Genomic DNA, 15636 nt, shown 5'->3' on the forward strand with positions numbered 1-15636 from the left:
AGACTATCAGGACTTTGGAGCACTGAGCATAAGTGTCACACACGCTTACAACAGTAGAGGAAATACAACATCACAGAACATTGTCTTTGTACGTGCCATAATATGGAACATAACACGGACATTCTGCATGCACTTTCATTAGGATAGTGTTATCAAGGTTCAAATGGTTCAAATTACTCTGAGCACTATGCGACTTAACTTCTGATGTCATCAGTCGCCTAGAACTTAGAACTAGTTAAACCTAACTAACCTAAGGGCATCACCCACATCCATGCCCGAGGCAGGATTCGAACCTGCGATCGTAGCGGTCGCTCAGTTCCAGACTGTAGCGCCTAGATCCTGACGGCCACTCCGGCCGGTTGTTATTAAGGAAGCAGATTAAATTAAATTAGTAGCTAACCTTATAACTAGAGATGGCGGTTTTTGTTGAAATTCTGCAAGGAATCCAGCTCTCTCTTTTTGTCGAAAAACTGAAGGACAGAGTCAATGCTATCTCACCCGTTATTTATTAATTCCACTATCTATAACTTCCGACGTTGGTCGTCTTTGGTTTGTGAAGGCGCTATTGTTTAAAATATGTGCGTGTGTGTTTCCGAAAGTTCTCTGGAAACAGAGATTTGAAATTCCCTTGCACAGCGATTACTTGTTGCTGTTTTGACGTGAAAACGACAGGGTACAGGGTGTGCTCCTGTCGAAATATGGCGGTTTTCGACAACGTTATCTGGCTGCATTTCCGTTAAGTTATCTGAATGTTGTAAATGCCGGGAGAAACTCGGGTCTCACAGTCTTCAAGTTGTTGACTTAGTAATGTTCTAACATTTCTATGTTTAGCTGCTGTGTGACTAATACTCCATCACTCAAAGGACGTATCTTGATGGGTGTCGGTTTGTTTCAGCCAGAAAGGTACAGGAACACCACAAAAATGATGCCTCTTGCTTTCCCACCCCCCTTTGCCTTGCATTTGACCCTCAAAGCTGGAGATTCTACCCTCTGTAATGTTAGGCACTGGGTAGGTGTTCGTAATTGTCCATTGGTTTCAAAATCTGTAGTTCCAGCACAATCTGCAAGCCTTCTTACCATCCGAGGACTTGTTTGGAATGATGACTATAGGTACTACCTTGGGACTGCTCCTTTCTTCTACATTGGAGCGTCAAAGAAACTAGTATAGGCACGCGCATTCAAATACAGCGATATGTAAACAGGCTGAATACGGCACTGCGGTCGCCAACATCTATGCAGGGTGTTACAAAAAGGTTCGGGCAAACTTTCAGGAAACATTCCTCACACACAAGGAAAGAAAATATGTTATGTGGACATGTGTCCGGAAACGCTTACTTTCCATGTTGGAGCTCATTTTATTACTTCTCTTCAAATCACATTAATCAAGGAATGGAAACACACCGCAACAGAACGTACCATCGTGACTTCAAACACTTTGTTACAGGAAATGTTCAAAATGTCCTCCGTTGGCGGGGATACATGCATCCACCCTCCGTCGCATGGAATCCCTGATGCGCTGATGCAGCCCTGGAGAATGGCGTATTGTATCACAGCCGTCCACAATACGAGCACGAAGAGTCTCTACATTTGGTACGGGGGTTGCGTAGACAAGAGCTTTCAAATGCCCCCATAAATGAAAGTCAAGAGGGTTGAGGTCAGGAGAGCGTGGAGGCCATGGAATTGGTCCGCCTCTACCAATCCATCGGTCACCGAATCTGTTGTTGAAAAGCGTACGAACACTTCGACTGAAATGTGCAGGAGCTCCATCGTGCATGAACCACATGTTGTGTCGTACTTGTAAAGGCACATGTTCTAGCAGCACAGATAGAGTATCCCGTATGAAATCATGATAACGTGCTCCTTGAGCGTAGGTGGAAGAACATGGGGCCCAATCAAGCCATCACCAACAATGCCTGCCCAAACATTCACAGAAAATCTGTGTTGATGACGTGATTGCACAATTGCGTGCGGATTCTCGTCAGCCCACACAAGTTAATTGTGAAAATTTACAATTTGATCACGTTGGAATGAAGCCTCATCCGTAAAGAGAACATTTGCACTGAAATGAGGATTGACACATTGTTGGACGGACCATTCGCAGAAGTGTACCCGTGGAGGCCAATCAGCTGCTGATAGTGCCTGCACACGCTGTACATGGTACGGAAACAACTGGTTCTCCCGTAGCACTCTCCATACAGTGACGTGGTCAACGTTACCTCGTGCAGCAGCAACTTCTCTGACGCTAACATTAGGGTTATCGTCAACTGCACGAAGAATTGCCTCGTCCATTGCAGGTGTCGTCGTCGTTCTAGGTCTTCCCCAGTTGCGAGTCATAGGCTGGAATGTTCCGTGCTCCCTAAGACGCCCATCAATTGCTTCGAACGTCTTCCTGTCGGGACATCTTCGTTCTGGAAATCTGTCTCGATACAAACGTACCGCGACACGGCTATTGCCCCGTACTAATCCATACATCAACTGGGCATCTGCCAACTCCGCATTTGTAAACATTGCACTGACTGCAAAACCACGTTCGTGATGAACACTAACCAGTTGATGCTACGTACTGATGTGCTTGATGCTAGTACTATAGAGCAATGAGTCGCATGTCAACACAAGCACTGAAGTCAACATTACCTTCCTACAATTGGGCCAACTGGCGGTGGATCGAGGAAGTACAGTACATACTGACGAAACTAAAATGAGCTCTAACATGGAAATTAAGCGTTTCCGGACACATGTCCACATAACATCTTTTCTTTATTTGTGTGTGAGGAAAGTTTCCTGAAAGTTTGGCCGTACCTTTTTGTAACACCCTGTATAAAACAAGTAACTGGCGCATTTGTTAGATCGGTTACTTCTGCTATAATGGCAGATTTTCAAGATTTAAGTGAGTCTGAACGTGGTATTATAGACGGTGCCAGGGTGATGACGCAGACACTGTTGAACATACCTGGGATATCTTGCAACGTGCTGTCCAGAAGAGATCTCCACGCCTCATACTCTTACGGATTTATGGACAGCCCTGAAGGATTCATGGTGTCAATTCCTTCCAGCACTACTTCAGACATTAGTCGTGTCCATATCACGTCGTGTTGCAGGATTGCTTCGTGCTCGAGGGGGGGGGGGGAGGAGGTAGGGAGGCATATATTAAGCAGATGTACCACTTTCGATCAGTAAACTCCGTCGTTGGTTGTAGATGGAATGTAGATGGAGTGAGCAATAGCCCAGACCGGTTAAATAATTCCACTTACGTATTCCTGCTATAACTTCTTCCTGTCCAGTCTATCAAATCCTTTAAGATCTGGCATCTTTGCTCTTAGTGCAGCTAAGTCGACGTTGTCCGGGCTTCAATTATTTTAAAATGAAATCCCTTTTCAACTCAACTTCCTCTAACACTATTAAGTAGGATAACGGTGTACATATCGATAGCCTCACCTCTTCTGAAACAAAATTGTCTACAGTGACAGACACCACTCAGCCTTCTTCAGTTTCCTGCAGAAAGGATAAACTACGTTATAATGTTAATCGGCAGATCATCTCGTACATTCATCCAGAGCAACTTCCCTATACCCTTTTGGTATAACAAGTGTCAGAGTCGCTTCTGAGACCGTATCCCGACCTTGGGTATTCATTGCGACAGTTCGGTTGTTTAAGCAGTAAAACCGTGACGGAACGATGTACTACCCAGCGGCACTATGCGCTATTGTAGATCCACTTCGGTCCGATGTTTAACCAGGAAATCCAGCCGAAGAATGACGTAGCACTCACCCACGTGAGTGAAGAGCTCTGCACACACCCGGAGGTGTCACCTTCAAGCTCGGAAATCCAACAATGGAGAACCGAATGAGTGGACATTATTACTACCCATACCATTTAGTGTCCAACATAGTGATTTCAAATTTACGGGAGCAAATATACTGCGGCTCGTCACGGGTACCTGTAATATTGTATCCCAACTTACACAAGCTTCTCTTTACATAGCCGGTTAGACAAATACCTGCCGCTGATTTCGCACTAAGATATCCTGTGGTCCCACTTACTGGAAGCTCTCTGCGGTGGTCACACTGCCCCCTGCCCTGTTTAACATAGAGGCATGAGTGTTACTCTGATTCCATCTCTCATGCACCTGCGGACATTTTCCAGTCTGGTGCCCTGCCTGTTTCTTCTTTGACCCTGGAATTTCCTAAAGTATTGCTGAATCTGATCCGGAGTGCCACATCTGTAACGTACGACCTTAGTGTTAAAAACTACTCGCTTCTTTCTCGGCATAGCCACAGAGCCGGTATCAAGTAAAGATGCCATAGTTGCTACTATTTCGTCCAAGGTTTTCGGGAGTTCCATGCATCTTTTCGCAACATTTCAGCAGGTAGATCCCCCGCGAAAATGGATCAATCACCTTTTGTCCTGCCTTCTGTAAAATGGTGTTACTGGCACGACCATCCTCCGTCAGTTCGTAGATATCAACATTGGGTTTGCTGTTACGTTCCGCAAAACTTACTACCCATGCCCATTGTTTTTGAACTATACTATTTAAGTTGTTCTTTCTCCCTGCAAACGCTCTATTTCCATATGCAAAGCATCATTATCAGTTGGGACTTCAGTTACCTCATCCAGCGAATGCTGAATTGTCTCTCGGGACGCCGCCCTCTTACCGACAAATATTTTCTCTACTACTACTACTACCACCACCACTACTACTTCCAGCGGCCCGCATCTCGTGGTCGTGCGGTAGCGTTCTCGCTTCCCACGCCCGGGTTCCCGGGTTCGATTCCCGGCGGGGTCAGGGATTTTCTCTGCCTCGTGATGGCTGGGTGTTGTGTGCTGTCCTTAGGTTAGTTAGGTTTCAGTAGTTCTAAGTTCTAGCGGACTGATGACCATAGATGTTAAGTCCCATAGTGCTCAGAGCCATTAACTTCCAGCATCACCTACAGAAGCGTACAACATATCTAACAGAAAAGAAAGGAAAGTAAACACACACGATAGGCCCAAAAACTTAGTCAGAACTTACTTGAATTCTTGTGCTGACTGCCACTGCTGCTCGATTTCTGCCCTCCCTTGGGACACCACTTCAACCTCCAACAGTTCTAACACCAAATACAATGTGTGTTGAGAGGAAAGTGTGGGTGAGTGGCTTCCTGCCGGAAGTGGATGAAGGTGCAGACGATGTAGACAGCCAACTTATTGCTAGAGTGGAGAGCAGCTACGAAGGCGGGTGCGTTGCGCGTTCTGCGCCGAGAGAGAGAGTGAAGATACGGTGCGACGCTGCCAATTTCCTTCCGTCAGTTCACGCACTGGCCGGCCGAGGTGGCCAAGGGGTTCTAGGCGCTACAATCTGGAACCGCGCGACCGCTACGGTCGCAGGTTTGAATCCTGCCTCGGGGATGGATGTGTGTGATGTCCTTAGGTTAGTTAGATTTAAGTAGTTCTAAGTTCTAGGGGACTGATGACCTCAGCAGTTAAGTCCCATAGTGCTCAGAGCCATTTAGTTCACGCACTGAGACAGCTGACGGCGCGATAGCATAAACATCGTTCCACAGTGAACTTTAAGAACTGCATTCTTAGTAGCGAGACTCCTTACGCGCGCACACACAACCTTCCACAGAGGATTAATTAATGTTGAACTCAATCACAACATTCCCAACCGTATAAAATATCGAGATAAATAATTTTTCTACATTAAGTTCTATATGGTTGAAGACGACAGACTCTGAAAGTATAACGAAAGTTTTCCTATTGTGTAACAGAAAGCAAATGAAAGCCCAGCGATGATGCTGAAACCTCTACGAAACGTCTCTGGGTGATAGCACGAAAAGAAACAGTGGTGTTTTGCTCAAGGCAGATCCCTTCCAAAAGACCAGTTTATTTGTAAAGCAAACACAGACGGAAGAACTTCAACCTCAAGACGATACACACACCATTTTGTCAGTAATCATGATGTTGCTTGATTCTTTCTTTAAATAGTGTCAGTGTTTAATGTTGCGTCTTTTGAACGACAGTGATTTGTTTCGTTAATCAAACGAATCTTTGCATTACTTGCATTAGGTATCCACAGTGATCGAATACATTTAAAGCATTTTCAAGTTTTAATAATTTGTGAGGATAAGGATATCAGAAACAGATCGTTTGATGTGCTAGTAAAAGCTAATTTTCTTTCATTGTGCAACTTCCGATGGCGTTATAGTATGTGTACTTAATTGAACGAAATGTTATATGGTAAAACGGCATTGTTACGAGGTCAAAGATGAAACTTGAGCTACTAACAACTTTTTATGCTGCTGCAGTGACAATCACACAAATAAAGTCATAAGTAGCAGTAATTTGTACCTACATACTTCACAGCAAGAAATCCACGCCATCGTCTTTGCTGTCCGATGTAGATGAATCAGATTCGCTAAGATTTATGACGAGTGGTTCCATAACCGTGTCGCTGCCAGTTTCCCTGTTGTAATCTCCATCGTGCAGTTTTTCTGCGTGCCTTAGGCAAGCTGCCCATGCAGATGTTCAGATGCTGTCTATTGCCTCATGTGTGTCTCAACAGCTGCAATTTGGAATGTATTGTTCTTTTTCGCAATATATGCTTTCACCTAAGCCCATACCAGCTCGATTGAGTTGTAATGGCAATGGTATTTGGCTAATCTAACGATACGGTGTCCATACTGTTTTGAAGTTTCATCTGTCTCATAAACTTTGTATAGAAGCTTGTGTTGATTGACAAGAACCAGCAAATCTGCTCTGATATGCGACAAGTTATGAGGTATTCCGTTAGATGACAGCCATGCAATAATATTTGCCTTTTAGAGTTCGCATTTGGAGCTTTGTTCACTTGCACTGAGTGGGTGCTCGCATTGCCGATGGCTATAACTGAAGACGCGGGAATATGTGGCAATAGCGTTCTCGCTTCCCACGCCCGGGTTCCCGGGTTCGATTCCCGGCGGGGTCAGGGATTTTCTCTGCCTCATGATGACTGGATGTTGCGTGATGTCCTTAGGTTAGTTAGGTTTAAGTAGTTCTAAGTTCTAGGGGACTGATGACCATAGCTGTTAAGTCCCATAGTGCTCAGAGCCATTTGAACCATTTGAGCCAATATGTGGCAATAAATGTTGTGTAAACCATCTTTTGAAGACGCGTACGTCATTTCAGAGTGATAATCTTCAGAACTCTTAGCCTTTGACGGCTTAAAAATCAGCCTACCCTGGGGAATAAAGCCAGTATCTGCTGATCCGACATGAAGCACTATAATTCCGTTACTCTTACCAAGAGGAACTTCTATTCCACGGTACCCATCGCTCATTTTCCAGCACATAGCCCTTGCATGGTTATGATTAACGAAAGTTTCATCTAAGTAATAAATTCGAGATGTGCCAGCCTGTCTGAGCTCCCGCATTGTTCTCAAAAATACAGTCCTTCGTTCCATTAATAACTTCCTACAATCGTTCGTTTCCTGATACCTGAACCCCACGTCTTTCAGTATCCTCAACATGGTCCATTTGCTCCCGTTAAATTTTTCAGCTTCTTTCATACGCGAAAGTAGTTTCTCTGCTACTGGATACTCACCTTCAGCATACATGCTGAACACATATGCGCCGAAAAGGTTATTCGCAAAATCGTATAGCTCACCCACTTCTCTTTTGAGGTTGGGTTGCTTCCCTGGTGATTTAAAAACAGCTGAGCCGCAGGCTTGCATAGACGTCTTAGCTTCACTGGATATTCTCTGAATATCCAGTGCTCCTGGCATTTGGCAAAGGCACGGCCCGCGCCTTGTGCCGGCGTGGATTCAGCGGAAGATTGTCTCCTAAAGTATTGGTACACACGGAATACTATTCCCCTTGCCTGTTTGTATAGCACTTTGCACGATTGCTTACCATCACTCATAATGAACACTATGAAGGCAGTCAGCACTCAGCACGTAACACTATTATTGAAATAAACAGTTAGAACTTCAGAACACAGCACGACCCGCACAGAACGAAGACAAGAATGTCACTGGCGCGCGATTGGCTGTGATTCACGTGGTACACTTCAGCATGCTTCTGCGCATCCGACTCTGACCCGCCTTCGTAGCTGCTCTCCACTCCAAAACCGTTTACTAACAATCGTAAACAAACATAGGGAAATGTCGGCGGCAGGCGGCGACCCTCGGATCCGAGTGCGCTGGCACGGTCGTGCGGAGGCGAGGTTTCCCGATAAGAGCGGCGTACAACGTTTGCTACCTCTGCATTGTGGCAAGCAACTACTGTTTATGACAGAACGGCGCGACAGGGATAGGCAGGTTCGCTCAGCGGTAGTGCCCGTGCTGTAGAACACACTCTGCAGCTTGGAGAGCGGAGGTGCCGAGCTGACTGGATCTCGCTGCTGCCTCGTACACTCCGCACCAACTATCTGGATGCTTCGCGACCGTTACAATGTAACTGTCAGGTGGGCACATGCGCAAAGAGCTTCTTTTCAGCGCTAATACATTCGGCTGCTACATCTACATCTATTACCTTCAGTTTGCCCCCCCCAGAGGGTCCACAACTCTTTTGTGAATACGTGCGTAGCGAGCACGGGACCCCGAGCTAATGTGGCCCTCCTTCCTTTCTGGGCTGCATACCTTCCTTTTCCGCATCCTTCCCCATCCCCCAGCTTCGCCCCCCCTCCCCTCACCTCCGGCTCTTTCCTTCCCTTTCTCCCCCTCCGGGACTATGTTTTGTGCCTACGTCCGGAGACGGACGTTCGAAAATGTAACACATTCTCCGCTTTCTCTGCTTGCATGTCTTCATCCTTCCTTTGTCCTTCTCTTTTCCTTACCTCTTCTCTTTACCCTTTTCTCCACTGTGGTGTTTGACACTTTTCTTCTTTCCCTTCCCTTTCTTTGTTTTTCCCTTTCTCTTTTTTCCTCCCTGTGTGTGTCTGAAGGCCGACCCACGCATTTTCATGCGTAGCTGGTGACGGGGTAACGCCTAATTCCCCGCCCCGGGTAGACAGGTAGGACACGTACGTACCCCCTGGTAACGACCAGGCCCAGGGAGGGGTGATTACCCGAGCTGATACCTTCCAAAAGTGCCCATTGGTCCCTCCGTCCGTTTCTCGGGAGGTGTGACCTGAGGTGTGAACAATCACCGAAGGTGGGAGTGCCCTCAGAGAGGGCCCCCACAAGGGAGGAGCGCGCCATCGAAGACGCCAGTAGTCATGGGGGATTCTTCCGCAATCGTTTCCTCATCTTCCACTACGTCTGCTCACAAGCGTAAGTTCACTGAGTCTCAGCCACAGACAGTTCTTCCATCATTGCCACAGTTCCTCGTTGCTTCTCGGTCTGACAAAGGTCACGACTTCTCCACTGTCAACCTTTTCATTATTCAGAAAGGTGTTGGCGCAATTGCAGGTCCTGTAAAGTCTTGTTCAAGATTACAGAATGGCACCTTGTTGTTAGAAACAGTCAGTGCCCTCCAGGCACAAAAATTGCTGCGTAATTCACTGCTCCACACCTTCCCTGTCTGGGTGGAAGCGCACTGCACTTTAAACTCCTCACGTGGAGTCGTTTATACACGCTCCCTCGACGGATTGTCCGACGAGGAAATTCAACACTACCTGTCTGACCAGGGCGTAACGGCTGTTCATAGAGTAATGAAAAGGGTTGACACAAACATCGTTCCAACCCATACTGTCTTCTTGACATTTGACAGAGTTCAACTCCCTTCAAAAATAAAAGCGGGCTGTGAGATAATTTCCGTTCGCCCCTACGTCCCAAACCTTACGTGTTGCTATCAGTGTCAGCAATTCAATCATACCAGCCAGTCCTGTTCGAACCCAGCCAAATGTGCTACGTTGTCCACTCCATCCCCTCGTTGCATCAACTGTATGGGTAACCACGCTACTTCCTCTCGAGATTGCTCCATTTTTAAAGACGAAAAGCTCATTCAGGAAATTAGAGTAAAGGAAAATGTGTCGACCTTTGCTGCTCGAAAATTATCCACCAGTCGAAAGCCCACTGTGCCTCAGACAGGAAAATACAGCACTGTCCTTGCCTCTCCTCGGCCAACAGAGGAGGCGGCCACGCAGACTTGTGATCTCACCTTTAGTGACACGGTCGTCAGATCGGCCAGCGCAAAGGTCGCCTGTTCAACCTTCCCACTTTCGCCTGCTCACTCTATGGCTCACCCTTCATCAGGTTCTGCTAAATCTCGATCCCAAAAGTCAGACACCCGGACTTCCAAAAAAGAGCATACTCGTAAAGATTTTTTACGTACCCCAACTTCACAACCGTCGGTTCCTCCTTCATCTAAACATCATGTTTCCAAGAAGGCTAATAAGAAACCCAGTTCCTCTCCTTCTCCGCCACAGCGTGTCTCATCTACAGCACCACCTGGCGGTAGCTGCCCTCGGCCGTATTCTGTGTCGCCGAGGCGCACTGTTGGCGGCCGATCAACTGGCCGATCGCTGGTGGCAGGAGCTGCTCCTGAACAACCTATGGATCAGGATCTTCTGCCTTCGGCTGAGTGCCATTCCACGCTGTCGGTCGCAAGCTCTGAGCAGTCGTTGAGTTGACGGCAACCTTGGTCACATTCTTCCATTTTCTGTCCACCCTATGTCCATTATCCATTGGAATATCCGCGGCATTCGAGCCAATCGGGATGAATTGACGATCCTCTTACGAGCCTACTCGCCGGTCATCTTCTGTCTTTAGGAAACAAAGCTGCGTCCCCACGACTGCTTTGTTTTCCCCCATTTTCAGTCAGTCCGATTTGATCTCCTCTCTGTTGAAGGCACTCCAGCACATGGAGGACTCATGAGTCTTCTCCATAATACTCTCCATTATCACCCAATCCCCAATCCTTCCAAGCAGTCGCTGTCCGTCTTTCCCTTTCTGGATACACCTTCTCTCTTTGTACTGTATACATTCCATCGTCCACACCAATGGCATGAGCTGAACTTCTTCATCTTCTTGGTCAGCTTCCACCCCCCTATTTGCTGGTTGGGACTTCAATGCCCACCACCCGCTTTGGGGATCTCCACATCCTTGTCTGCATGGCTCACTATTGCTAGACGTCTTCCACCAAGCGGATCTTGTTTGCCTCAACACTGGGGACCCTACATTTTTGTCTGCCTCCACGACAAATTTCTCGCATTTGGACCTTTCAGTCGGTACTGTTCCGCTAGCTCGGTGCTTCGAATGGTTCGCCCTTGATGATACACACTCGAGTGACCACTTTCCATGTGTCCTTCGATTGCAGCCACAACTGCCATATATGCGCCCGAGACGCTGGAAGCTTGCCCAAGCCGATTGGACACTTTTTTCGTCTCTGGCGACATTCGATGACCGTCACTTTCCTAGCGTCGACGATGAGGTCACACATATTACAGATGTTATTCTTACAGCTGCGGAACGTTCAATACCACGCACCTCCAAATTGCCTCGGCGCCCCCCAGTTCATTGGTGGAATGCGGCATGCCGTGACGCAATACGTGAGCGGCGACGTGCTCTTCGCGTTTTCCGCCACCATCCTACTTTGGCCAACTGTATCCGCTATAAGCAGTTCCGTGCGCGGTGCCGTCGCGTCATCCGCGATAGCAAGAAGGCAAGCTGGAAATTCTTTATTAGCTCATTTAACACCTTCACTCCCTCCTCGGAAGTTTGGAGTCGGCTTCGACGGTTATCAGGCACGCCTAGTTTCTCCCCGGTCTCTGGGCTCACTGTCGCGCATGATACATTAGTGGACCCCGTCGCAATTTCTAACTCATTGGGTCAACACTTTGCTGAGATTTCGAGCTCTTCAAATTACCCGCCAGCGTTTCTCCCGAAGAAACGTGCAGCGGAAGTGCGACCTCTTGCTTTCTCCTCTCAAAATCGCGAAAGCTACAATACTGTTTTCTCCATGCGGGAACTCCAACATGCACTCTCTTCTTCTCGCTCCTCCGCCCCAGGACCGGATGGTATCCACATCCAAATGGCGCTGCATTTATCATACCATAGTCTGTGTTACCTCGTTCGCCTTTATAATCGAATTTGGACCGACAGTACTTTTCCCAGACGATGGCGAGAAGCTATCGTCGTTCCTGTTCCGAATCCTGGAAAGGACAAACATCTCCCCTCTAGCTATCGCCCCATTTCTCTCACGAGTAGTGTATGTAAGGTTTTGGAGCGTATGGTGAATTACCGTTTAGCTTGGTGGCTGGAGTCCCGCAGTCTTTTAACGCCTGCCCAATGCGGTTTCCGAAAGCATCGTTCTGCAGTTGACCATCTTGTTGCTCTCTCCACTTATATCATGCACAATTTTCTCCGGAAACGCCAAACAGTAGCAATATTTTTTGATCTGGAGAGAGCATACGATACCTGTTGGAGGACAGGCATCCCCCGCACACTGTTCTCCTGGGGCTTTCGCGGTCGGTTGCCCCATTTTCTTCGCGAATTTATGGCAGAGCGCACATTTAAAGTGCGAGTGAACACTACTTTCTCCAAGAAAACGGGGTACCCCAGGGCTCCGTGCTAAGTGTTGTACTGTTTGCCATTGCCATAAATCCAATTATGGATTGTCTCCTTCCTGATGTCTCGGGCTCCCTCTTTGTGGACGATTTTGCGATCTACTACAGCTCTCAACGGACCAGCCTTCTTGAACGACGTCTTCAAGGCTGTCTCGATCGCCTACACTATTGGAGCATCGAAACAGGCTTCCGCTTTTCTCCCAGTAAGACCGTTTGTGTTAATTTTTGGCGTTGTACGGAGTTTCTTCCACCTTCCTTACACCTAGGACCTGTCAACCTTCCGTTTTCGGACGTCGCTAAATTCTTGGGTCTTATGTTTGACAGAAAACTGTGCTGGTCCTCCCACGTTTCCTGTCTTTCGGCTCGCTGTTTGCGTTCCCTCAACACCATCCGTGTCCTGAATGGTACCTCCTGGGGAGCGGACCGAGTGGTCCTTCTCCGCCTCTATCGCGCCTTAGTGCGCTCGAAATTGGACTATGGAAGTATAGATTACTCATCTGCTCGGCCGTCTATTCTTCAGCGTCTCGACTCTATCCACCACCATGGATTACGTTTAGTGTCTGGAGTTTTTTACACCAGCCCTGTGGAAAGCCTTTATGCTGAGACTGCTGAACCTCCGCTGTCCAATCGGCGAGCTGTCCTTCTAAGTCGTTATGCTAGCCATTTGTCTTCCATGCCTGCTAATCCGGCCCATGACATTTTTTTCGACGCCTCCTTGGATTTAGGGTATGCATGCCGCCCTTCCTCCCTACTACCACTGGGAGTCCTCTTCCGTCAACTGCTCCATTCTCTTTCCTTCCGCTTTCCTAAAACTTTCTTGACAACTTGGGGTACAGCATCGCCTTGGCTCCGTCCCCGGACCTGCCTGCCCCGTGATCTTTGTCAGTTTCCCAAGGATGGTACCCCTTCACTTGTTTATCGTCGGGCATTTTCTGCTCTATGTGCACAAATGAAGGAAGCCACATTTATTTACACTGATGGCTCAAAAACATCGTTTGGTGTAGGGAGTGCCTATATTGTTGGTGACACCCCAAATCGATTCCGGCTTCCCGACCAGTGTTCGGTTTATTCTGCGGAGCTTTACGCTGTTCTCCAGGCTGTCCAATACATCCGTCGCCATCAGCGGATACAGTATGTTATCTGTTCAGATTCTCTCAGCTCTCTCCTCAGTCTCCAAGCTCTCTATCCTGTCCACCCTCTGGTCCACCGGATTCAGGACTGCCTACGCTTGCTCCACTTGGGGGGCGTCTCGGTGGCGTTCCTATGGATCCCAGGACACGTTGGTATCTGTGGAAATGAGGCGGCCGATCTAGCGGCCAATGCTGCAGTCTCTCTTCTTCGGCCAGCTATTCGCACTATTCCCTTCGCCGATCTACTGAGTGTTTTATGTCGTCGTGTTGTTCTTTTATGGCATGCGCATTGGTCGACACTTCCCCATAATAAATTGCGGGACGTGAAAGCTCTTCCCTGTGCTTTGACCTGTTCCGAACGCGTCGTCGGGAGGAGGTAATTTTAACTACACTCCTGGAAATTGAAATAAGAACACCATGAATTCATTGTCCCAGGAAGGGGAAACTTTATTGACACATTCCTGGGGTCAGATACATCACATGATCACACTGACAGAACCACAGGCACATAGACACAGGCAACAGAGCATGCACAATGTCGGCACTAGTACAGTGTATATCCACCTTTCGCAGCAATGCAGGCTGCTATTCTCCCATGGAGACGATCGTAGAGATGCTGGATGTAGTCCTGTGGAACGGCTTGCCATGCCATTTCCACCTGGCGCCTCAGTTGGACCAGCGTTCGTGCTGGACGTGCAGACCGCGTGAGACGACGCTTCATCCAGTCCCAAACATGCTCAATGGGGGACAGATCCGGAGATCTTGCTGGCCAGGGTAGTTGACTTACACCTTCTAGAGCACGTTGGGTGGCACGGGATACATGCGGACGTGGATTGTCCTGTTGGAACAGCAAGTTCCCTTGCCGGTCTAGGAATGGTAGAACGATGGGTTCGATGACGGTTTGGATGCACCGTGCACTATTCAGTGTCCCATCGACGATCACCAGTGGTGTACGGCCAGTGTAGGAGATCGCTCCCCACACCATGATGCCGGGTGTGGGCCCTGTGTGCCTCGGTCGTATGCAGTCCTGATTGTGGCGCTCACCTGCACGGCGCCAAACACGCATACGACCATCATTGGCACCAAGGCAGAAGCGACTCTCATCGCTGAAGACGACACGTCTCCATTCGTCCCTCCATTCACGCCTGTCGCGACACCACTGGAGGCGGGCTGCACGATGTTGGGGCGTGAGCGGAAGACGGCCTAACGGTGTGCGGGATCGTAGCCCAGCTTCATGGAGACGGTTGCGAATGGTCCTCGCCGATACCCCAGGAGCAACAGTGTCCCTAATTTGCTGGGAAGTGGCGGTGCAGTCCCCTACGGCACTGCGTAGGATCCTACGGTCTTGGCGTGCATCCGTGCGTCGCTGCGGTTCGGTCCCAGGTCGACGGGCACGTGCACATTCCGCCAACCACTGGCGACAACATCGATGTACTGTGGAGACCTCACGCCCCACGTGTTGAGCAATTCGGCGGTACGTCCACCCGGCCTCCCGCATGCCCACTATACGCCCTCGCTCAAAGTCCGTCAACTGCACATACGGTTCACGTCCACGCTGTCGCGGCATGCTACCAGTGTTAAAGACTGCGATGGAGCTCCGTATGCCACGGCAAACTGGCTGACACTGACGGCGGCGGTGCACAAATGCTGCGCAGCTAGCGCCATTCGACGGGCAACACCGCGGTTCCTGGTGTGTCCGCTGTGCCGTGCGTGTGATCATTGCTTGTACAGCCCTGTCGCAGTGTCCGGAGCAAGTATGGTGGGTCTGACACACCGGTGTCAATGTGTTCTTTTTTCCATTTCCAGGAGTGTAGACTCCGGATAGGGCACTGTCTTTTTAGCCATCGACATCTTTTGAGCGGCGATCCTCCCCCACTCTGTCCCCACTGCTCTCAGCTGTGGACGGTAAGACAACTTTTTCTTGAGTGCCCCTATTTTACTCCGTTACGCGCCCGTCTACAACTGTCGCCTGAAACCGTTGTTAAGGAAATTAGATTTCATCACAAGTGAGTACGAAATCATGGAACTCTAATAAAATTCACAGTCG

At 48.5% G+C, this 15636-nt stretch overlaps 1 protein-coding gene across 1 annotated transcript in view; it reads right to left on the bottom strand.

Moving 5' to 3' along the window:
* The window catches only part of LOC124554384 (trichohyalin-like), a 74233-nt gene extending 66498 nt beyond the window's left edge, over nucleotides 1-7735 (bottom strand). The window contains exon 1 of the mRNA XM_047128285.1: nucleotides 7555-7735. Coding sequence (XP_046984241.1) covers nucleotides 7555-7735 — 181 coding nt within the window. The remainder of the gene's footprint in view (nucleotides 1-7554) is intronic.
* Between the last annotated feature and the right edge of the window lie 7901 nt (nucleotides 7736-15636).

This window comes from Schistocerca americana, chromosome 1, assembly GCF_021461395.2.
Source record: "Schistocerca americana isolate TAMUIC-IGC-003095 chromosome 1, iqSchAmer2.1, whole genome shotgun sequence".
Classification (NCBI taxonomy): domain Eukaryota; kingdom Metazoa; phylum Arthropoda; class Insecta; order Orthoptera; family Acrididae; genus Schistocerca; species Schistocerca americana.